This window comes from Lissotriton helveticus, chromosome 4_1, assembly GCF_964261635.1.
Source record: "Lissotriton helveticus chromosome 4_1, aLisHel1.1, whole genome shotgun sequence".
In the NCBI taxonomy this organism is placed as follows: Eukaryota; Metazoa; Chordata; class Amphibia; order Caudata; family Salamandridae; genus Lissotriton; species Lissotriton helveticus.
Window position 1 is genome coordinate 2,043,267,704 of NC_136063.1, and position 24,370 is coordinate 2,043,292,073.

The 24,370-nt window shown below is 47.3% G+C and overlaps 2 protein-coding genes across 6 annotated transcripts in view; one reads left to right on the top strand and one right to left on the bottom strand.

The window, feature by feature from the left end:
• LOC144829499 (uncharacterized) overlaps window positions 1-21,605 on the bottom strand; it is a 400,486-nt gene extending 378,881 nt beyond the window's left edge. For 4 of the 5 annotated variants that reach the window (XR_013610687.1, XR_013610685.1, XR_013610686.1 and 1 more), the window contains exon 1: window positions 21,482-21,605. The gene's annotated coding sequence lies outside the window, so the exon portion shown is untranslated. The remainder of the gene's footprint in view (window positions 1-21,481) is intronic. The other variant, XM_078688696.1, reaches the window with a different exon arrangement.
• Window positions 21,606-21,715: 110 nt separating this feature from the next.
• Window positions 21,716-24,370, top strand: part of UBE2A (ubiquitin conjugating enzyme E2 A) — a 172,656-nt gene continuing 170,001 nt past the window's right edge. The window contains exons 1-2 of the mRNA XM_078688697.1: window positions 21,716-22,101; window positions 22,384-22,464. Coding sequence (XP_078544823.1) covers window positions 22,058-22,101; window positions 22,384-22,464 — 125 coding nt within the window. The 5' untranslated portion in view covers window positions 21,716-22,057. The remainder of the gene's footprint in view (window positions 22,102-22,383; window positions 22,465-24,370) is intronic.

The window sequence follows — 24,370 nt, forward strand, 5'->3', positions numbered from 1 at the left end:
GTGACCGTCATGAAGGGAGTCTCCACTACCTCCAGGGGACCGTGGACCGCTCCGCTAAGAGGGAGCGGCCGAGCCACCCAGGCCTCAACCGCCAAATGAGGCATGTATAACGTGAGCGACTTCCAGTGGTACGCATAATGAGCCTGCGGACTCAAAAAATAGATCTCAAAGTCTGGAATGTCAAAACCGCCTTTATCATACGGCTGCGTGATAATTGCCCACCGGAGGCGGGGTTGTTTTCCACCCCATACCAGTCGGAGCAGCGCAGAGCGCAGCGTCTTAAAAAAATTGGCACCAGTGTAGTAAGGTATATTCAGGAACAGGTATAGGAATTGGGGCAGCACCACCATTTTCACCAGTGACGCCCTGCCCGCCAACGAGAGCCGCAGCGCTATCCATCGGGTGATCTTATCCTCTAGCTTGGTAATTGCCGTGCCATAGTTCAAGCGCAGCGTCTCCTCTTGATTCCTGGACACCTGTATACCTAGGTATCGCAGATCGTCGTCGCACCATTCTAATGGGAAGTCTAAGGGGAATTTGGTGACTGCAGTCGTGAGGGAGAAGAATTGTGATTTACCCCAGTTTATATTAACCCCCGAGAGTCGCCCGAACACCAAGAATTCTCGAAGGAGGGAGTTAAGGTTCTGTTCTGGGTCCCTTACATACAGCGTTATGTCATCCGCGTATAGCGAAATTAACAGTTGCCGCTGATAGCAACGGAACGCTTTATCCTTATGTATCTGCCGCAACCTAGCTGCCAGCGGCTCAATTGCAATGGCGAAAAGTAAGGGTGAGAGAGGGCACCCTTGACGAGTGCCTCTGGTAAGTTCCACAGCCGATGACATATTGCCATTATATCACTATTTTAGCTGTTGGTTTATAATACAGCTATTTGAGCCACGTCACATAAATGGGCGGGAACCCCATTCGCTGTAGCACTGCAAACAGATAGTGCCACTCCACAGAGTCGAATGCCTTTGTGGCGTCTAGGAAAATTGCCGCTACCGGGAGTTCAGGTGCAATCGTCTGTATGAGGGAGAAGAGTAAGGTTGAGAGAGAGCAAATTGTGTGTTGTAGCACGCCCTGGAATAAACCCTGATTGATCCGGGAGGACTATTTTATCCATCAGTAATGTTAGCCTGGTGGCCAAAACTTTCGCAAGAATTTTAGTATCACAGTTAATGAGCGATAGTGGCCTATACGAGTCTGGCTTCTGAGGGGGCTTCCCAGGTTTCAAAAGCGACGTTATTATCGCCTGGCTCATCGAGGAGGGTAGAGCCCCTGCTTCCATACACTCCTCGTATAGTTCACGTAATACAGGTGCCATGATCTCCACGTAACATTTGCAGAATTCAGCTGGTATGCCATCTGACCCCGGCGCCTTCCCATTCTGCAAAGACATTATTGCTTCCCGGATCTCCTCCGTCTCTAATGGGGCACCCAGGAACTGTCTGTGCACGTCACTTAACCAGCATAACGTCACATCTCCCAGAAAGCCCTCCAGATCCGTCTCATCAGTCCCTTGGGTGGCATATAGGGTCTCATAGTGCGCCTTGAAAGTCGCTAAGATCCCCTCCGAGTCGTGTGTTAACCCACCCTCTTGCGTTTCTATCTCCAGTACAGTGTTATTGAATCTGGGACTTCTAGTGATTTCCGCAAGTACTCTCCCCGGGCGTTCCCCTTCTCCATACCGTCGCGCCACCCAGTGCCGCCCCCTGAATTTAGCTTCCCTAGCAGCCTCCTCCTCATAAGCGGACAATTTAATTCTGAATTCACTCTGCAGTGTCCCCTCGCCTCTCCCCACCATATGATCCTCAAGCACCTTCAGATCGCGCTCCAAAGTATTCAGCGTATGCTGGATATTCCGCAGGACCCCGAAGCTTTTGGACATGCAAAAACCGCGCATAGTAACCTTGAATGCTTCTCAGATCATTTCAATGCTATCTACAGACCCCTTGTTCCTCACAAAAAATCTTTAATTTCCTCTTCTAGCTCCGTTCGAAATACCAGGTCCAACAGGGCCCTCGGCTGTAGCCGCCAGACAGGCCTCGGCCTATCCAGCCCAGGTATCTTGAGCGTAAGTTTTACCGGGCAGTGGTCGGAGTATGTACATGGAAGATCTAACACCCACTCCACTCCTACCATCAACCCCCTAGACAGCAAGCAATAATCCAATCGTGCCCATGAGCCTGTATAGGATGTAAAGTGTGTGCCTTCCCTATCGTGCGGGTGCAGCCTCCTCCAGGCATCTATCAGGTCACCTTCCGCAATTAAGTCGGTCAATACCTCTCGGGATCTGTTGTGGTAAGATTCAGTGCCTTCCATCCTGTCCTGTTTCGGGACCAGACTTTCATTAAAGTCACCCCCGCCCAGACTATGTGCTGAGAGCCTATCTGAACTATTTTCCCCAGACCTTAGCAAATAAATCCGGGGTGTCTACATTAGGAGCGTAGCAGTTAGCAATCGTGACCGTGTCCCTGCCCAGCCTTCCCCAGATTATAGCGTATCGTCCCTGCGGATCCGTCACCAACCCAGCTTGCGCGAACGGTACTCCTTGTTTGATCAGTATAACAACTCCTCTGGCGTATGATGAATATGAGGAGAATGTGCGAGTCGATGCCCAGCGAGCAGCGAAAGAACTCTGTGACTGGGGAGGGATGTGTGTCTCTTGTAACAGCGCTATTTGAGTCTGTTGTCTATTTAAGTACACAGCACCTGTCGACATTTGCGTGCATCATTAAGCCCCCTCATATTCCAAGAGAGGATATTCAACTCAGCGCACTTGTCCCGTCCCGCCATACCACCTCTCCGTTTCACCTGCGTAGAAGTGCCTCCGAAACCGACGCATTCCACTTCGTACCCACTCATGCTCTATCGCTCCATCTGCAGAACCTGTAATCATGCTTCCATCCCTCAGACTATACAGCAACAACAACATATGCCTTCCAGAACTGTCGTACTGCTCAGTGAACTTTATTCCCCCCCACCCGTCCAAACTTACTTCCTTGCCTCCTCCCTCCCTCCCCTAATTCATCCTTCCAGCCAACAAACCAACCGCCATTACTCTTAAGATAGTTCTCAACCCTAGTCTTCGGCCCAACCCCTCTCCCCCCTCCCACTGAAGCAACCCAACTTTGCCAGTATCTCCTTCCCACCCACCCTCCCTCCACCCCACAAACAACACCCCAAACATCAAGTGGATATAGTCCAACATTGGGGAACACCCTTGGGGGGACAACTCTAGTCAGCTACACAACCGCTTCTCCCCCCGTGAGCCCCTCAACTAACTAACCGCAGGGCCCTGGCAGGTGGGAGGAGCGGGCCTGGAGTACATTACCACAGGTACAACCTCTGCTGTCCGAAGTGTCCTTCATTATTCTGTTCATGGAGCACATGTGGGCCCCCTCCTACCCCTGTGCACCCTCAGTATCAACTGCGAGCGTGGGATGTTACCCTTCCAGGATCAAAGTTATCACGCTTCTTCATCAATGTCCTGCGCTGCTTCGTGTTGCGGGGACCCTCTTCCTCCTCCACTCCGAGCTGCCCGCTTCAACGTACGCAGAAAGTCTTCGACCTGCTGCAGATTCATGAAGAATCCTTGCTTCCCTTGGTGTGTTACCCTAAGTTTGCAGGGTACAGCAGTGCATAGTCAATCTGTGCCTCGCGAAGTTTCCTCTTGACCGCTAGGAACCTGCGTCGTTCCTCCTGTACAATTGGAGTGAAGTCCGGATAAATTGAGAACGAATCTCCGTCATATGTTAAGTTTTGTTTGGTTTGTGCAGCCCGCAACGCTACATCCCAGTCACGATAGTTCAGCAATCGTGCTATTATAGGTCTAGTCGAAGTTCCAGGCGGCGGCCTAGGCCCCAGTGATCGGTGAGCCCGCTCCACAATGAATTGCATTGAGAAGGCCTCAGCTCCAACCGCAGATAGAAGTAATTTCTCCACATATTCTTCCATGCGGCCAGTGTTGGCTGACTCCGGAACCCCTGTCACGCGGATGTTATTGCGCCGACTGCGGGCTTCCAAGTCCTCATTCTTAGCTGCTATGACTTTGAGGAGTTTGTCCATCCTCGCAAGTTGCGCCGTATGACTGGCAGTAGTATCGTCATTCTCGGAGATCCTTCTCTCAGCCTCTGTGATACGTTCTTCGTGGACGTCCATCTTGTGCACAATGGCCTCTAGTCTAGATGACATTCGATCCACCTTGTCCACTACTGTGGCGAAGCCCTGCCTCATCTCCTGTAGCAAGCGATGCATATCAATCAATCAATCAATCAATCAATCAATCATGCCATTTGTATAGCACACTACTCACCCGGGAGGGTCTCAAGGCGCTTGGGGGGAGGGGTATGTACTGCTCGAACAGCCAGGTCTTGAGTTGTTTCCTGAAGGCGCGATGGTCCTGGGTCAGCCGAAGGTGGATGGGGAGGGAGTTCCAAGTCTTGGCAGCCAGGTAAGAGAAGGATCTTCCTCTGGCGGTGGCTCTTCGGATGCGTGGTACGGCTGCGAGGGCGAGGCTGGTGGACCGTAGCTGGCGGGTGGGCGTGTAGAAGGTCAGGCGGCCCTGAGGGTGTTGGCATCTCCCTCGCAGCAGATTTGCTCTGCTCGCCATCTTCCGTGGCAGGTCTGTTCGCCCTATTCGCGGCAGCGTCAAAGGTAAGTATGGGTTGGAGAGTTTCTGGTTTCCCCATTGCGTCACCTCTAATGGAAGTCCACTTCGCATCCACTTCGCACCTCTCCGCTCCCGTTCAGTGTTTGCCGCTCTTTGACCACAGCACAGTATCTGGCAGTCTCCAGCACACTGGGACTCCTCCAACATCCGCCTCCACCAAATCTTCCACCAACAGTATGCCGGGTGGCTCAGCACCTCCCAGAGCCACGCAACGTTCTCTGCACATTCGGCGCAATCCCCCGCCGTCCAGAGCTTCACTCCAGTTCACTGCCCATCAGTGGCTTCCTGCCCGCACTTGCCCCACAGCAGGGCTCCTCATGAGAATCTCCTGCTGTGTCACCTCGTGTACATCCAATGCTTAACACTGTCCTCTGATACTGCCTTACTGCTCGACCACTCTACCACAAATAGAGAGTAAGGTTCTATCTAACGTTAACCTTTGCCTACCTCTGGGATCTCCTGGACTCTATACACACTATAATTTTGGTGTAGTGTATATAAAGCCAGTTTCCTACATAGAGTCTCTGTGCAAGGATCCCAGTAAATATTTTAAGATCCACATTAAGAGAATGTCTCTTGTCCTGTCGTGCCTGTAACCATGCTTATACTCGTGGTTGGCAAAATACGACGGAAGATGGTTGGCAAAAGGACGGAAGGTCCAGCGCGACGCATGCGCCTGAAATAACGCATGCGCAGTACGATACTATTTAATCCCGCCTCGCGCCCTCGGAAGTGCTTCGCGTTCGAGTTAGTTTCCCGATTCGTTCCGGGTCACGGTAAAGGCGTCCGAGGAGGTGTAGGCGTTGTGAGTGGCAGCTGCGGTATCGAGGCTTCGTCTGGTTCAATATCCCTGGTTTGTGAGTACTGTCGGGTGCTGTCCGACTTCCTAGTTTTCTTTGTATCCACCGACGCAAGTATCGTGTCTAGTGTTACGATCTACTTTCTATTTGCCTTGTTGTTAGGGGCAGTTCTATGAATTCTGAGCCGATTGGTCGGAGAGTCTCTGCTACAGATGAGTGTAGCTTTTTGTTTGTCTATCGTTTATATTAATTTTAGTGGGTTCTCATAGACTCTGACAATCACTATAAATGCGGAATAAGCGCATTTATTGAATACGCTCCAAGGTTGTTTTACAAGGTTTGTGATTATTCAAACAAACCTTTTAGGAGAGCGTTTTTGACCTTGCTGTGTGCAATTACAAAGTTCGTGTTTTGTCCTACGAAGGTGAGCCTTTTACTACTTAAGAGAGATTCAAATATAACTCATTGGTCCCAGCATAATATCTTTTGTCTTCTATTTTGTAGAATCCTAATGTCACTATCATGAAACCCACATGTGCATTATTCAGACATCAGAGGGAATCCTTAATGTGTAAAGTTCTCCTTGATTCAGGTAGCTTAATAGTCACGCTATATGATAAAGTCCCCATAGAGCAAAGGGAGGGTCTGGTATTAATTAATTGTGCTCTCTTTACACAGCTACCCTGTTTTCCTAAAGTGCAGAAATTCCTGATTTCGCTGAAGACTGCTGAAACCTTGTTTTCTCCCTATTTTCCTTGTTTTGTTTCCCTCTTTGCCCCTGGTCACCATACACTGTGTTGGTATAATAAATAACACATGTTGGTGATAGGGTGAAGGTGTGGAATTCTCGTCTGGATTCCGTGACGCTCCTGAGACAACAGACCGAAGCATTACAGAACGGGAAGCCTTCTATATATTTTGTCTCCTGAGCGCCATGGAACACACCCTTACGGATTTGCCCACCATGATAGGGAATCTACAAAGAGAGACCCAAGCTCTATCAAAGAGATTAGATACATTGCATAGAGAACGAGAGAGCGAAGGAGGGGCTAGTTCTAGTACGGCTCCTTCTGTAGTTCAAGTAGTAACCCCGCAGTCCATTCCTTTGGCCCCACCTGAGCGCTTTTATGGCGATTCCGCTAAATGTACAGAGTTCCTCCCTCAATGTCAGTTGCATTTCGTCTGCAAAGCAGCTTGTTTTCCTAACGACCAAGCAAAGGTGGCGTTCGTCATTTCTTATTTGGGAGGTTCAGCCGCCAATTGGACCATACCTCTTATAGAAAAAGATGATCCTTTGTTATTGAATTATGTGGCTTTTAAAAGAGAACTCCGTAAACTATTTGATAAGCATACTTTCACACATGCTGCAGACACCGAGTTACTCAATCTTAAGCAAGGTTCAAAAGACATAACCACCTATATATCTACATTTAACAGATTTGTTGCTGAAGCTGAGTGGCCCACGGAAAAACGTAGTGATCTTTTTTTATAAAGGCTTGCGTGAAGAGCTTAAAGACGCCTTAGCACATATAGTGGATCTCCCTGAGAACTGTACAGAGCTAATTGATTTAGTTGTTAAATTAGATCATAGATTAGGGGAGAGACTAAAAGACAGAATCAGGTTTGACTATACTAGAATAGGAAATAGAGAAAAGAAAGCAGAAATTGAGATTAAGACAGATGAGAGCGAGCCTATGCAGATAGGTAGTATTAAAGGACCATTAAGTGAATCCGAAAAACAGAGGAGAAGAGATAACAAGTTATGTTTATATTGCGGGAAAGCAGGACATTTCTTAAGAGACTGTCCAGTGAAACCCAAACAGTTCCGTAAGGCGGAAAACTAGCAGACCCGAGGCTCAAAGAGACCGCTCCATCGGGTCATTCCAAACATATGGTCTCATCCTTGTTGTCGCGTACGGGCCACTTCTTTGTCACTGCACAACTCTATTGGAACAATTCTACTATCAAAATATCTATTATGATAGACTCAGGGGCCTCTGTTAACTTCCTGGATAGACAATGGGCCAAGGACAATGCCATACCTGAGGTAAACAGAGAAGTGCAAGAAGAAGTCTTTACTATAGATGGGAGTTCGCTTAAATCAGGACCCATCATTCATGCTACCATTCCTTTAACACTATGTATTTCTACATATTGGGAAGTTCTAGCTTTTGATTTAATTCAGTCACCCCAATTCCCTGTAGTCCTAGGACTCCCTGGTTACGAAGTCATAATCCATGTATTGATTGGCAACAATCTCAATTATTATTTTTATCAGAGTGTTGTAAGAACCACATGAAAGAAACCAACGCCATGGCTGAAACAAACATTGTGTGCACCTCGCAACCATCTGAAAATCATGTGACACTCAATGCAAACTCGGTTCTCCCTTGGGTGGAAAGCTTGACACCAGATGAACCCGATACTATGTTGCCTCCTGAATATCAGTCTTTTTAAACCGTCTATGATAAAGAACAAGCTACCACTCTACCCCCTCACAGGGTATACGAATGCCGTATTGATCTACAACCGGGGGCACGTATACCTACTAGTAGTTTACTCCTTAATGGAAAAAGAAAATTTATACTTGAGAGAATATCTTGATACCATGCTTGAACTAGGTTTTACCCGTGCATCCAGATCTCCTGCTTCCTCGGCGCTCTTCTTCCTACCTAAACGGGAAGGAGGGTTAAGATGTTGCATAGACTATAGATCACTCAATGCTATTACGATTAAGAACAAATACCCCCTACCACTCATCTCTTCTTTGTTAGATCAAATTAAAGACGCCAAATGGTTTACAATACTCGACTTACGGGGTGCCTACCATCTTGTTCGAGTTAAAGATGGAGTTGAGTGGAAAACCGCATTTTGTACTAAATTCGGTTTATATGAATACCTTGTGATGCCCTTTGGGCTATGTAATGCCCCCTCAGCATTCCAGTATTTTATCAATGAGGTACTGAAAGATCGCCTCGATAAATGCGTAATTGCATATATTGATGATTTACTCATCTTCTCAAAGACTCCAGAAGAGCACATCCTTCATGTACAATCAGTATTAAGCAAACTACAGGATAACAAGTTGTTCTGTAAGTTGGACAAGTGCTTTTTCCACAGACGTCAAGTAGCCTTTTTAGGGTACATCGTTTCTGCCCAAGGATTGCAAATGGATCCCCAGAAGGTTGCAGCCGTCTTGCAATGGCCTCCTCCTACAAATATTAGAGAAGTCCAACGATTCATTGGTTTTTCGAATTTTTACAGAAGATTCATAAATCATTTTTCAGATGTGGTCACTCCCATAACCAAACTACTTCGTAAAGGCGTTCCTTTCCAATGGTCCAAAGAAGCAAATGCTGCTTTTGAACAGCTAAAAAACGCTTTCACCCAAGCACCTATATTGAGACACCCTGACCCAAGGAGTCCTTATGTAGCAGAAGTAGATGCCTCCCAAGTGGCAGTTGGGGGAGTGTTATCTCAAGCAGATGCTGGCACTGGTGAATTACATCCCATTGCCTATTATTCCCATAAGCTTTCACCTGCTGAAATCAATTATGCGGTAGGTGAAAGAGAACTTCTTGCCATAAAGAAAGTGTTAGAGGAGTGGCGACAATATCTATTAGGCACTCACCATACTGTAACTGTCCTGACCGACCATCGTAACCTGCAGTATCTTAAGACAGCCAGAGCTTTATCCATGAGACAGTTACGCTGGACCCAGTTCTTTAGCGAATATGACTTTGTCATCCATTTCAAAGCAGGCAAAAAGAATGGAAAGGCTGATGCCTTATCACGTATTGGTTTTGAACCTCCCCTTAATCTGGAAGAACCCCCTGCTATCATTAGTCTTCACAGGGTTATAGGCGCTCTTGTAGTGGAAGAACAATTCGTACAACAAATAAGAGATGCCCAACAAGATCCCTCTATGCGACAATTAGTGAGTCCACACACAGCTCAGATTAGGGAGGGGTTACAGTACGTTCAAGGAGGAATAGTTATTCCAACGGTGCCTCTTCAGCAACAAGTCCTCGATTGGTGCCACACTCAGGGAATAGCAGGACACCCGGGTTATAAGAGAACACTTGAATTAGTAAGAAGGTATTGTTGGTGGCCTCAGTTGGCTAGTGATGTCTCACACTATGTACGTACCTGCCACATATGTGCACAAGGAAAGGCTTCCCATAGAGGAAAAGTGGGGTTATTACAACCGATACCCACTCCCCCTGAACCATGGCATACAGTGTCGATGGACTTTATTGTTGAGCTACCTCGCACAAAGGATGGGAATACTACCCTTCTTGTTGTAGTAGATATGTTTACCAAAACAGCTCATTTCATCCCTTTGACAGGCCTTCCTTCATCCAGTGTCCTGGCCACGGTATTCCTACATAACATTGTCCGATTGCATGGGCTTCCTTCTGTATTGATCACAGACAGAGGAACACAGTTTGTATCCAAATTCTGGAAACAACTATGTTCAGCATTACACATAGATATGCGGCTGTCATCCAGCCATCATCCACAGACGGATGGACAGACCGAACTAGTGAACCAATGTTTCGAACAGTTCCTGCGATGCCAAACGCTACAAACACAGTCCGAGTGGGATGAGTAAATATGGGTTGCTGAATTATCCTATAATAACAGTCATCATTTTTCCACCTTGTATACTCCTTTTTATGGCTCTCACGGTTTCCATCCCAGAGTATTGCCCCTACCTCTGACTCCTTCCTGCAACACTCCTGCCGTAGCAGACTTGGTTAATCACTTACAAACAGTACATTCCAAGATACACGACAATTTGGATCAAGCTAAACTTGAATACAAGAAAAAGGCAGATGCTCAAAGGAAACCTGAACCTGACTATAAGATAGGAGATAATGTATGGTTGTCTTCCAAATATCTATCCCTAAAAGGTTCCTGTAAGTTCAAACCCAAGTATGTAGGCCCCTTTGCCATTTGTAAAATAGTGAATCCTGTTGCTTTAAAACTGACACTGCCTCCATCTATGAAAATACACCCAGTATTCCACGTCTCCCTTCTCAAACCTGTAGAACCTGGTACTCGTCGCCCTGCTGTCCCCGTTCCCACACTGGTTGATGACAATGAAGAATACGAAGTAGGTGCTATAGTTGACTCTAGGAGGGTGAGACGTTGTCTTCAATACTTAATTCATTGGAAAGGCAATGGAATTGAGGAACGATCTTGGGAACCTGATGGACAAGTGCATGCCCCACGTCTAGTTAGGGCTTTTCATAGAAGTTTCCCTCACAAGCCCAAACCTGTGGGGGGTCTCGTAGGGGGGGTGTTCTGTCGTGCCTGTACCATGCTTATAGTCGTGGTTGGCAAAATACCACGGACGATGGTTGGCAAAAGGACAGAAGGTCCAGCGCGACACATGCGCCTGAAATAACGCATGCGCAGTACGATACTATTTAATCCCGCCTCGCGCCCTCGGAAGTGCTTCGCATTCGAGTTAGTTTCCTGATTCGTTCCGGGTCACAGTGAAGGCGTCCGAGGAGGTGTAGGCGTTGTGAGTGGCAGTTGCGGTATCGAGGCTTCGTCTGGTTCAATATCCCTGGTTTGGGAGTACTGTCGGGTGCTGTCCGACTTCCTAGTTTTTTTTGTATCCACCGACGCTATTATCGTGTCTAGTGTTACGATCTACTTTCCATTTGCCTTGTTGTTAGGGGCAGGTCTATGATTTCTGAGCCGATTGGTCGGAAAGTCTCTGCTACAGATGAGTGCAGCTTTTTGTTTGTCTATCGTTTATATTCATTTTAGTGGGTTCTCATAGACTCTGAGAATCACTATAAATGCGGAATAAGCGCATTTATTGAATACGCTCCAAGGTTGTTTTACAAGGTTGGTGATTATTCAAACAAACTTTTCAGGAGAGTGGTTTTTGACCTTGCTGTGTGCAATTACAAAGTTTGTGTTTTGTCCTACGAAGGTGAGCCTTTTACTACTTAAGAGAGATTCAAATAGAACTCATTGGTCCCAGCATAATATCTTTTGTCTTCTATTTTGTAGAATCCTAATATCACTATCCTGAAACCCACATGTGCATTATTCAGACATCGGAGGGAATCCTTAATGTGTAAAGTTCTCCTTGATTCAGGTAGCTTAATAGTCACGCTATATGATAAAGTCCCCATAGAGCAAAGGGAGGGTCTGATATTAATTAATTGTGCTCTCTTTACACAGCTACCCTGTTTTCCTGAAGTGCAGAAATTCCTGATTTCGCTGAAGACTGCTGAAACCTTGTTTTCTCCTTATTTTCCTTGTTTTGTTTCCCTCTTTCCCCCTGATCACCATACACTGTGTTGGTATAATAAATAACACATGTTGGTGATAGGGTGAAGGTGTGGAATTCTCTTCTGGTTTCCGTGACGCTCCTCAGACAACAGACTGAAGCATTACATGTCCTTCCCTGGCTTGGGAATGACAGTAACCAGCGCCTCCAACATCGTGGATAGGATGGGGGAGGACAACCCAATGGAATTATACACCCTCACCAGTAGTGGGGCAAGTGTGGCACAGGTTTTATAGAAAATGGATGAGAACCTATCCGGGCCTGGAGATTTAAGCAATTTGTGCTTAAAAATTGCCAAGATCCCTTCTTCTAACCTAATCAGAGCTTCAAGGTCTTCTATTTGGCTTGGCACTAGTTTAGCGGTCTTCACACCACTCAAGTATTGGGCAGGGATGTCGTCAGGGAGTTTCTGTGCCTCGTATAGGGACGCGTAATATTGTCGAAATATTTCTGCAATGTTATGTTATGTTATGAGAATTTGTAACGCGCACAGCTGCTCCAGCGAAGGAGCGTCCTGGCGCTTGACAAGGTAGCTAACACAACACAACTAAGAAGGCAACAGACTAGGAAGCAAACAAGCTCAAAGAAATAAAAAAGTCTTGATGGCCCTACGGAATAAAAAAAGATTATCAAGCGCACGTATTTTTAAAGGAAGAGAGTTCCACAGGGCCGCAGCCCGAACTCGAAATGAGGGGCCTCCAGCTCGGCTAAGCTTAAACCGAGGGACCACTGCTAGATCCTGACCTAAAGATCTCAAAGGGCGAACAGGGACATACGGCGTCAAAAGATTTATGAGAATCGGGGCAGAAGAGCCCTTAAGAATTTTGTGGGACAGGCAGAGCACTTTAAATTGAATCCTCTGCTTGACTGGAAGCCAGTCGAGGGAACGCAAAGTGTTGGCAGCGGAACAGAACCTGGGCAATGTCTTGGTCAGTAGTCTGCTCTTGCCCAGAATGGCCAGTGACCATGGAAATGTTCGATGCTTGCCTCTGTGTTCTTAATCTATTGGCCAGGAGTCTCCCACTCCTGTCCCCCCAGAGTAAAAGGAATATCTGAGCCTTAGTGCTGCGTACTCCGCCCTGTCAATGTCAAGGCCTGCCTGTTGAGTTTGTGCAGCCTTAAGCTGTTTCCACACTCTGGGCGCCCCTGTTCTCTGGTGTATGCGCTCTAATTCCTTCACCTCACTAGAATGTTGCTCCCTCTTTTCCTGCCGAATTTCGTTTTAATACGCAGTGATCGCTATAAACCCCCCCGACTACTGCCTTCAGGGCGTTCCACTAAGTAGCAATAGGGCTATCTGGTGTGTCGTTTATATCCAGATAATCCACTATAGCTTTAGTTATCCACTGGACTACTGTGGGGCCGCTAGACGCATCGAGCAGATCGAGGATCGGGAAGGGCCAGTGACAAGCACACTGCCGAGTGATCTGTCAAGGTGCAGGGGAGCATCTTGACCTGTTGTGTCTGCTGAGTCACCGTATTGGTGGTTAATATGTAGTCGATTCTAGCGTAGGTCCTATGAGTGTGCGAATAGAAAGTGTACTTCCTAGCTAGGATGGTGGGACCTACATATGTGTGTCAGTCCCGCCTCGGTCAGGAGCCGCTTTCACGTCTTAGTGAGAGCCCCAGTCTGTCTGTGCCGCTGGCATGATCTGTCTAAGTCATTATTGAAAGCTAGGTTAAAATCTCCCCCTATGACCAGCGATCTATCCGGGGATTTGGATATGTCCATCACTGGCTCCAGGAGGAAGCCCTCTTGTCCATCGTTCGGAGCGTATATTGTGCCGACAGTGGAGGTGTGCAGGCCTAGTGTGAATGTATGCGCCAGTAGCCTACCTCTGATGTCGGCTCGTTTTGACCTTGAAACTTAGAGGAGAGTAAAATGGCCACCCCAGCTGTTTTAGAGGTATGGGACAAAAATAATTGATGGGGGAATGCCCTGGCTCGTAGACTATGGGTGTCTAGGGACAGAACACGTGTCTCTTGGAGGAGGCAGATGTGCGCATCGGTGTTTTCCAAAAATGACAGTACGGCCAGCCGTTTAATTGGGATTTTAAGCCCCTTTAAATTAAGCAAGATAATCTTAAGGGCTGCAGTCATGGGGATGATTTCGTAAATTTGCTAAACCTACCGAAAAGAGTATAGTACCGGCAAAGGTCTTCCTCAATTATGAGTGTAAAGGTGCTCTGTGGGAGTAACCTAGCCCTGACAGAGCCTCTTAGGACTAGAAGGTGTATAGGTGAGGAGGGAGGAAAACTCATGAAATTAAAATTTAACATAAACTGGTTAACAAGGTAGTATTCCTGGGTAATAGACCCAATGAATAGGAATGAGATGTCAGCAGGATCCGTTCTGCCTCTCCATCCCATCTGAGCCCCAGTTGTGGGAACCGGGCCGTTACATAGTGCAGGTCTTCAGAACGCCTGTCTCTTCCATGTTAACAGGATCAGGCAGCACTCAGTCTGCGTTGGCGGAGTCTACTTCCAGGGAGGCAATGACCGTCTGTCTCTCTTTGGCAATAGTTGCTGGGTCTGAGCGAAGACGAGACGGATTCCGGCCGGCCCTCCTCCATGTGTCTGAGCCCGGGGATCTCCTCATGGTTTCTTCCTGTGTTGAAGCGCTCGAACCGTCCTCGGGTAAGCTCAGCAGACGCCTGGCCTCTTGCAGTGAGCGGATTTGGTGCCTTTTACCTTCCATTTAAAAACTATTCGGAAGGAATGGAGCCAGGCGTAGGAAATCTCTTTGGAATGCAAGTGAGCCGTGATCGGTCTAAACTCCCTCCTCTTTTGTAATGTGGAGGCTGTTAAGTCCTGGTACAGGAGAGGCCTGGCAGGCAAGAACTCAACAAGGTATTTATCTTGGGCCTCTCTGAGGATCCGCTCTTTGAGCTGAAAGTTGTGGACACACGTGAGAATGTCCGGCGGGGGAGCCGCCGCAGCTCTCTTCGGGCCTACCCTGTGTGTTCTATCCAGTTTGATCCGTTGTTCCCGCAGGGCTCCCAGAATGAAGCAAAAGAGATCCTCCACATAGGCTTCAATGTCCGACCCCTATGCTCCCTGAGGAACCGCTCTAATGCAAATGTTATTACATCTGGAGCGGTTTTCGAAGTCTTCCGCATGCGCCTGGAGATCCAGTTGCTGATCTTGTAGGCGGGGAACCTCTTGTTGGAGCTGATTGATTTCCTCGTCACGTATAGAAGTCTGTGTCACTAGTGTCTACCATGTCGCCCATTGAATCCAAGTCTCTCCTAACCTCCCGGGTCTCCTGTGCTATCTCCTTCTTCATGATATGGAGTTCATCTTTCAGGGAGGCGAATAGGGTTTCCATGAAGGCGAGTGTAACTGGCCCTTCCGCACCCCCTATCTCTGGGTCTGCGGGTTCTCCGGACGCCGGCAGGACCGCCTCCGGCGTCTTCTTAACACCTTGCGTGCGGCGCCGATTCTGCCCCTGTGCTGGACATTCCAGAACAGGGCGCGGTCGTGACGGAACCGTTCCGTCATCAGCACAGCTCAGCCGTGACTGATGACGGAACGGTTCCGTCACAAGCATCGAAGGGGTTAATAAGAAGATCCTTAACAGAGCGTTCTTTCTTAGTTTTATTGGACGCCATCTCAGTTGAATTGTGTCGTCTGCGTATACAGCTTAGGCTCTGCCTCCTCAGAATTTGCTCAGAGCCTGGTAGGCCATGGTGAAGTGTATCCGCCTTGTTAGCTTCTGGGATCACTCGTGTCCCGGCCCCTCGCTTCTGACTCCTGCCCCTCTCGGTCAGCCCGTCAGCTGCTGCCTATTTCTCCCAGATGGACTTCCCACGCGATGGGGACCCTTGCGCCAAGGCCTCCTTCCTATGAATTTAATCCAGGCCACCGGGGCACCAGGCCTGTGCCAGCCCTCTTGCAGTCTGTATTGCAGGCCTCGTATCTCAATCTGTCCAGCGCGGGTCGAATGCTGGCTTCAGAAGGTGATCCGCTTTGCAGCTCAGCTCAAGGGTCCGCAAGTGACAGAGGGGGGCGAGATCTCTTCCTCTGCACCCCCTTTGGAATTCTGAGCCTTAGGCTATAGGCTTGGTTTTGGAGGTCTGGACACTACTAATGCCACCTGCAGTCAAGGGCCAGTAAAGCAGGCGATTCCACACTATTCCCCCTCTCCCGTGGCGGAACAACCTTCCTGTTCCAAGGGCACTCCGGGACTGCTCCTCCGGGGCTGTTCTGCAGCTTAGGTCGGTTCCGGCCTACCGCAGACCCTGGGCCTCACTCCTCTCCAGTCGGGGAGACCACCAACTCCGGCTGGGTGATGTCTTGAGCTACGGCGCGGCACTCAGCCCCGTCCCAGCACTGCTCTGCAAGACCCGGAATCTCGCTGCTGCTTCGGGTCATGCCATGCAGGAATTCGCCTTGGGCCGCGATCAGGGAGGTGGAGGGAAGGAATGGTCCACCTCCACCGGAACCCGCAGATAGTCGTGTAGTCTCTCCCACCGGAGATGCGGCTCTCATGCGTTTGAGGCACCAAGGCCCCAGGTCAGGAGAAGCTCACCTCACCCTTCCGCAGAGCTCACTTTGTCCACTCGTGGGCCTTCATCGCATGGGGACGGTGGAGCCCACCCACTCTGGGTTGTGCAGCCTCGGTGCACTTCGGCAGCCTGCCCCACCTCTCTGTGGCGTCTCCTCGCTGTTGTGCTCCTGGGTCTACGGCCGTCTTTCTATGTTGGCCGCAACTCAGTCTGGCTATCACGGCACCCAGAGAAAGCCGTCGGGCCCTAGGGCCGCCCACCTCAGGCCTCCGCAACTGCAGGCTCAGCCCTGATAGGGCTTGTCAACCTCGTTTCGGCACCCCAGCTGATCTTTCCCACCATGACCCACACCCGGGCACCGTTGGAGGAAGGGGACAGTGTTTCTAAGCCCTTCTCCGTCTACTATCCGTAGCTGTGTTAGCGGGGCCCAGACGTTGGAACGGAGCGGCGAGCAGGCACGTCCTACTCTGCCGCCTTCTTGGCCACGCCTCCCATAGATCACCTTTTGAGGTGATGAGGGGCCGCAAGGCCAGCGCAATGTTGTTCAAAATGAATAGAGTGCAACAAGATTGTGTGGAACAGCGAGACAATGAGGGGAAGGTGATTACGAAATTGGAGATTGGGTCTGCATGCAGAAGGGACGCAGAGTTAGGAAAGGTGAGTCTATCTAGTCTGATCCTCTCCAAGTGAAGAAGGTGAACAAGTACACTCTTCTATTGAGTAATTGTAACATATGAATGTTATGTTGTACATCATATATATTACCCTGTATTTCTGTATTTCTGTTTTTCCACGATCGATCTAAGTTCAGCTTACCAACAAGTGGCCTTACACCCTAACTGTAGATCCACTACCCGGATGCAGACCGCTTGTTCCCGCACAACCCGTGCCAACATAGAGTCCAGCTCTACGTACAGGACGTACCCGTCCCAGACCAACACCGTTGATTCGTTTTACCCTCACCCCCACCCGCAGCAAGGATCTCCTCCTACATTCGCCTACGCTGGCGCGCTTCTACACGAGACAGACATAGTACAGCCCTGATGAGTCACCACCCGTACACGGTGTGACGAAACACGTGTCGGCTTTTGTGCTCTTGTGTGTACTGATTTTCTATGCAGAACAATTAAAAACTTTTTCTTCTGAAAACCACCTTATTGAAGTACATTACTACTCTTAAAAAAAACCCCTCATTCTGGTTCTCACCTGAGAACCACGTTCCTCTTTTCGTGTGCACAGGACACTTGCTACACCCTAACTGTAGAAGCCTCACAACATTTTTCACACCATTGGGATGATTTAGATTTAGAAGAGTACCCTTTGGATTGGCCTCCGCTGCGGCCGTGTTCCAGAGATTGATGCGTACGCTCTTTAGGAATGAAAAAGATTCCTTCATCTTTCAGGACAACATTATGGTGATGGGCACCAATAGGAAGGAACAAATTAAACAGGCTATTAAGTATCCTTGAACATCATGGTCTTACCGCGGATGTCCGAAAATGCAAATTCGCTACTAGTAATGTCACATACCTAGGACACGAGATAAAATGTGATGGCATAAAAAACAAAAAAAGAACTCCTCTCCGCCATTAGAGAAGCCCCCTCTCCAAAAAACAGGGATGAAGTAAGACCCTTCCCAGGTCTCTCTGAATTCTATGCTAAGTTTGTCCAAAACTTCTCCTCCAAAACATTTGCTTTGAGACAACTTATCAAACTTAAAAACAAATTTGAATGGTCCACCACGTGTGAGAAGGCTTTCAATAGAATTAAAGATGACATTTGCAATGTTCCACCGCTTCAAGGGTTTAATCCGTCCCTACATAGTGTAGTCACCACTGATGCTAGCGGTAGAGGTCTAGGAGCGGTACTCACCCAGATCACTGAAGTTGGCAATGAGGTAACTGTGGCGTTTGCCTCATGCTCGATCACACCTACTGAAGAAAGGTACTCTGTGATCGAGCGTGAAGCCTTGACATGCGCCTGGGGTTTAGAGCACTTCAGGCACTACATATGGGGGTACCTGGTCACCCTTAGAAGTGACCATAAACCACTTGTCAAGGTACTCTCCACCAAGGGCCTACAAAGTGCCTCTACCTGTCTTTCACGCATTTCCATCAGGGTGATGGATTTTAATTACAACGTACAGTACGTCCCAGGAGTAAAGAATTCTGTGGCAGACTGTTTAAGTTGTTTGCCTTTGCCAGAGACAGGAGATCATACCTCGGATATTGAAACGCTCTATGTTGCTAACATCCTAGAGGAGGTACCCTGCATATCACAGTCCGAGTGGTTATCAGCCCTGGAGGGAGACACTGCACTACTTGATGTAAAAAGATATATAAAAATGGTTGGCCTGCAAAAAAATGTATTCCCAAACAATTTCACACCTTCTGGGAACTGAAAGATGAATTCTCCAGCGAAGTAGTCTTAATACTTAAGAACTGTAAAGTCATACCTCCCACCACTTTACGCGCAAAAGTACTTGATTTCTGTCATGAAGGACACCTTGGCGTAGGGAAGACTAAAAGAAGAGTGAGGAATTCATATTGGTGGCCGGGTTTCGATCTTGAAATTGAGAGAAGAGTCAGAAATTGCTCAGCCTGCGAGAATTCGGACAAATCACAACACATGCTCAGGCCACCCCTTCAACACCTTGCTAGTCCCTGTATGCCTTGGGTTACACTAGGCATTGATATTTGTGGTCCCATTTGGGACCACATGGTGAACAATTGTTCCTCATTGTACTAGGGGACAATTTTTGTAAATGGCCGGAAGTGGAAGTTGTACGGAATGCCGATGCAAAAACCATTGTTAGTTTTTTGCAGAGGTTATTTCTTAGAGAAGGTCTACCCAAATGTATTGTGTCAGACAATGGCCCACAATTCATTTCTGCCATTTTTAAAACATTTGTAATGGAGAATGGTATCTCTCATAAAACCACTTTGTTGTACCATCCAGTTGGTAATGGGGCAGTCGAAAGGTTTAATCAAGTCATAAAAGGTATTGTGCAGCTAGCCAACCACAACGACCTTTCATGGAGGAAAGAACTCATCCACAATATCTGGGCTTTACGTGTAACTCCTTGTGAGTCCACTGGTACCAGCCCCTTCGTACTGCTAAGAGGTAGAACCCCTGTTACCAAAGATAATGTGGGTTGGCTTACACCCAAGAGAGTTTGCTGGTCTTCTGGAAAGGTGAAAGAGAAGTTGTTACACTCACAAATGAATAGTAAAAAATATTATGACTCGAGGCATACATGCAAAAAAGTGAGCATACAGGTGGGCGACAAAGACAGGGTAAGAACTGACTTCGTAAGAAAGGGGCAAAGTCACTTCTCACAGCCCATGGAGGTCAAGAAAGTCTTCTGTAACTCTGCCCTCTTAAGTGATGGTAAAATATGCAATTTTTCTTCATTATCTCTGTGTAGGAGTGGCGGGATTGTTCCCCCCTCTCATGTTAACTCTGACAACCACGCCCCTCCCTTTTCCCAAGACTATGATTGGATTCTGGATGGCGATGCCGATAGGGATTCTTACCCACACAGGACAGATATTACGTCTCCTGACGGTGTGAGCGTTCCTGATGGTATGGCCAATTGGGAGGACAGTTGTAGTACCTTCAGTCGGGAATTATCGGAGGATGCCCCACAAAATCCTGGTAGGAGTGGTGTAAACCTTAAACATAATGGTCATGATACTGACGATGTTTCCCCCTCTAGTAGCACTGTTATCAAGGAACCAATGGTGAACAGATATGGTAGGGTAGTCAAACCGCCTGCTAAGTTACACAAATTTGTGTGTGACTAAAGCCTCTGGTTCTGCCTTCCTCCACGTTCTGTTTCACACACAGTATCCTCTCACCTTTTCAAGTTTTTGTTCATTCGCCCAATATAAAACTTTATAAATAAATAAATGAGGAGATGTGTTAAGTTGTGCATCATATATATTACCCTGTATTTCTGTTATGCTACATCCCTAGGTCTCGCTGCCTGCCTCGTGCTGCTTCTCTTGCCGCGTGCCCATGCCCAAGGGTTCTATGATGTCTTATGGGTCCACAGTAGAATATTGGGCATGGGCGACAGTTGGAGTGGCAGTTGCCGGTACCTGTAGCCCCTGAGAAGACGTGCTCTCTGGTGTCAGTGGCTTACATACAACAAAGACTATTTACCTTACTTTCTTCCTCCGGCGAGTCTTTACAATGAAATTGTAAGAAAGTGGAGAAAGCCCCGATTGGGTTGGAACGGAAAGACAAAAGGAAAGTTACATGATCATCCCAGGAGAGTGGTGTGTGAAAATTACAAATCCATAACTCTGAGAGATCGCAGAGAAATCAGAATTCTGAGGTTTGATGAGTTCCTGTTGTGAAGCAACAACAGATTTTAGTACAATGAATGACAATTATTGTAAAGGGATGTTTTTTATGAAGTATTTATTTGCTGTTAATTGTATTTCCGTATTGACAAAGAAATGTTTGTTTTCGTTTTGACATGTTTTGTATATCTTTTAATACAAGGAGTATTGCCCGGTTACTCACCGGTAATCTTCATTACTCCGAGACCTGGTCTTCCCTTCCCATTCCTGAGGATAAGGTGTGACTACTTCCCCCTATAGTCTCACCTGATAGGTGGCGCCATATTGGGGGAAGTGTTAAAAACTCTGCTAGGTATAAGGTTTCTGGGGAGCAGGCAAGCTGCTGCTCACTGTTATGGAATGGGAAGGGAAGACGGAAGAGAAGGTAATTAGTTTTATATTCCAGTATAGTTTATTGGTATGTAGTTGTAATATGTTTACCTCTATTTGAAAATGATAAAGGAGGGAGATGTTTGCATTCTTCTTTTCTTAGAAGAGAATGTGGTGGTATTCTGGAACACGACTCTGTTCGTGTCAGTTGACATGAAGTCTCCCTCCCGGCCGATCGTATTAAACTTACCTTCTTAGCATCATTAAAGGACCGACTTCTATTATTTCACAGTCCTACTTCGATGTTTACGGACAGCCGTTTTGGGAATTTCAAAAATCTGATTACCCTAAATATAGCTAGTTGGTCGCTCGCTCTGGTGTTGATCAGATGAAGCCCACCTTCGGTAACAGGCAGTGGTTTGCGTGATATTTATCATTGTTTGAATTCGGGCTGTGGCTAGCGTTGGTTTGGGTAACATAAATTGCTGGCACTGATGGTGTTACCTGGTGGTCGGATTTCTTGCTTCAGCACCAGGTCAGCTCAGGCAGCAACAACCTCATGTCCTTCTCACAGTGAAGTGACGCTGCTCACCTGAGTGTCAATCAGACAGCCAGGGGCGGGGCTTCCTGGTCGTCTGGTCGAGGACATTGCTGCGAAAGGGAGGGAGGCGAGGGGAAAAACAGCATGTACGAATTAAAATGAAAGTAATTATATAAAGAGCTTCGTCATCTCGGAATACAAATGGTTCACCGCTTCTCGTAACCCAGTCAAATGCCCCTAATGCCGGCAAAATTCGCTGGTGTGGACGATTTAACTAAACACCCCTCTCTCAACAGTGGTACACTCCGTGCCTCCTGGGCTGTTGCGCTCGGCGGAACTGGCTGCCGTGTCACGGTTTTTTGGTGTGACGTAGAGGGTCTGCTGCTAGCTCGGGCAGAGCGCGGACAGGCTCCCCTGCAAGCCGCCGGTTATTATTTATTTTTATGTTTTAATTTTAAGCCCTTGTCCCGGCTGCCACGCCTTCCCCTCGACCCCCATCAGCAGCGAATACCGGAAGCCGCAAAAAGAGCAGGGGCCCCATGTCAACCCCGGCCAGACGGCGGCTCATGCGAGACTTCAAGAGGTAAAGGAGTGATCCTTCCCGTTCTTTTAGAGGTCACTTTTAAAGCTACTGGGGAAAGCGAGGACCGAACCCGATTGCCACCGGGCTACGGTGTTCTCGTCTCTATTCTTGTCACGCTCCTACGCTGATGGCGTATCGACGGCGTACGCTCGCCGTAGCTGGGTTGGGAGCCTCACGCTTTTTGCGCAGGAACAGGTCGCTCTGCTCAGTCAGAGGACGATTATGGCGCTAGCTAGTCTGAGAATGGCTGTATGGTGTAATATTTACTCCCTTTCCCCGCAGGCTGCAGGAGGATCCCCCTGCGGGGGTGAGTGGAGCTCCGTCCGAAAACAATATCATGGTGTGGAATGCTGTCATCTTCGGGTAAGTGCCATTCATGTTTTTTCCAGCGCTTGCTACTTCAGTAGTCACCGTAATGTCCTTCTCCTTACTGTGTTTCCCTACTCCCTGGAGTTGACTCTCGCCCACTTTGGAGGTTGGGGCACGCGTGCTTCACTTGCTTAGTCAGACGAATTACACGGGATTTACACATTTCGCAGGCTGTCAGTGAGTGAAGTGCTGCAACTCGTGTCATACGCATCAGTATGACTCTCTGGTATTTTCTTCACAAAGGTGGCAACCCTAGCCTCGTAGCACTGCTGCTGGGCTTCAATGCCCACGTTTCCCTGCTGTCATTTTCTGAACTCTCCCTGTGTTATTAATGTTTAATTTACTGGTCCTCTCCATGTCCTGTATGTGATTGGACGCTGGTATCCCCCCCCCTCTGTGCTTGGAGGCAGGACCCCCCCCCCCCCATGGGATTTACTTTACAACATCTTAAACGCTAGATTTTAATATTTCACAGTGTGCTCTACATATTTTGGTGCAGAGATCTTGAAACCAAATACAATTGCTTTTTGTTTACTTCGTATCTATTCAGACTTCAAAATTGGCTTCAATTATTCCCTTGGTTGTTCAAGCATTTCTGGATGCTGACAGAATATATGTTTGTGTTTCCTGAACCGAGTTACAGAGTTGTCATAGGTTACTGACTCAAAGAAGGGAGAATGGGGTTGGGTACGGCGCCGTCAAATTGTCTAAAAGATAAATATAAACATCGAAAACCGAGAAAACATTTCTTCACCTTCATGTTCATTTTAAAATCTAGGTATGGTTGTTGTTGCATGGTCTACAAACTCACGATGTACATGTTTTTATATTTGGTTGTATTATGGCTGATGAACAGCAGGTAGTTTGCTTTAACATCCATGTGGCCCTGGTCATCTTATATAATTTTGTTTTTGACCAAAAGTTCTATAGTGTAACCCTCTGATACCTGTACCTTAGCATGTTAGTTTTATCTACTCCTTTTTAAAACATTTTTTTATAGAAGATTCAAAAATGGTGTCCTCTGCCAGATGACTGTGAATGAAATAGTTGATTTGGTTTGCGGTTACAAGAGCATGACAAGATGTGAGGTCTAGCTCAAGTCTTATGACTGCTGCATTCAATTCCTGGGTTAAGTAACTTTCTGATGCAATTCAAAAGTATTGGCGCGATTTTCCTATTGTATTAGAGGTACAACAGGTTGAACCATACTTAACAGCGGGGACTATTTTTGTTTCAGTTAAGGTTGGACTAATCTCACCCCTGCCGTAGTTTCCTGCAGTTCTTTGGATTTCCCTAGTGGAGTTAAAAGCTTTACGGTCAGGTCTTCTATGTGAGGGCTCCAGCTTAAGTTGTGGTCTGTTATAACTTCATATGTATATTGTTTCACAAACTCGATTTTTGTTCGGGCCTAAGCAAATATTGGTTATTGGCATACAAATTATATAACCTTAGTTTTGTTGATGTTAATGTAGAAATTGTTAGTATTAAAAGTATGGGTTCTATAATTGTCGAACGATCTGGGAAGTAGAAAGGATGATTCGGTCCTCGGTGTATGCCATATATGGTATTTCAGGGTTACCTAGTGTTGGGTGCTTGCCCATGCTTTGATTTCCTACGTCAGAGAGATTTGAAATATATAAACTAAAAAGCAGTGGAGTTGAGAAGCACCCTTGTTTAGCCAAAGGTGTTAGTGTCCTAAGAATTCATTCCCAAATGTTCAACTCAGGAAGGTTAATTGCTTCCTTAATTGAGCGATTCTCATGTCACTGGTTTTAATCATGTTTACCATTTAGTCACAAACTTAGGTCAGGTGTAAAATAAGTTGACCAGATATTTCTATGCAGGTGCTACAAAACTTTCATTTAAACCTGAACTCAATAGCTACTGTATGAACCAAATT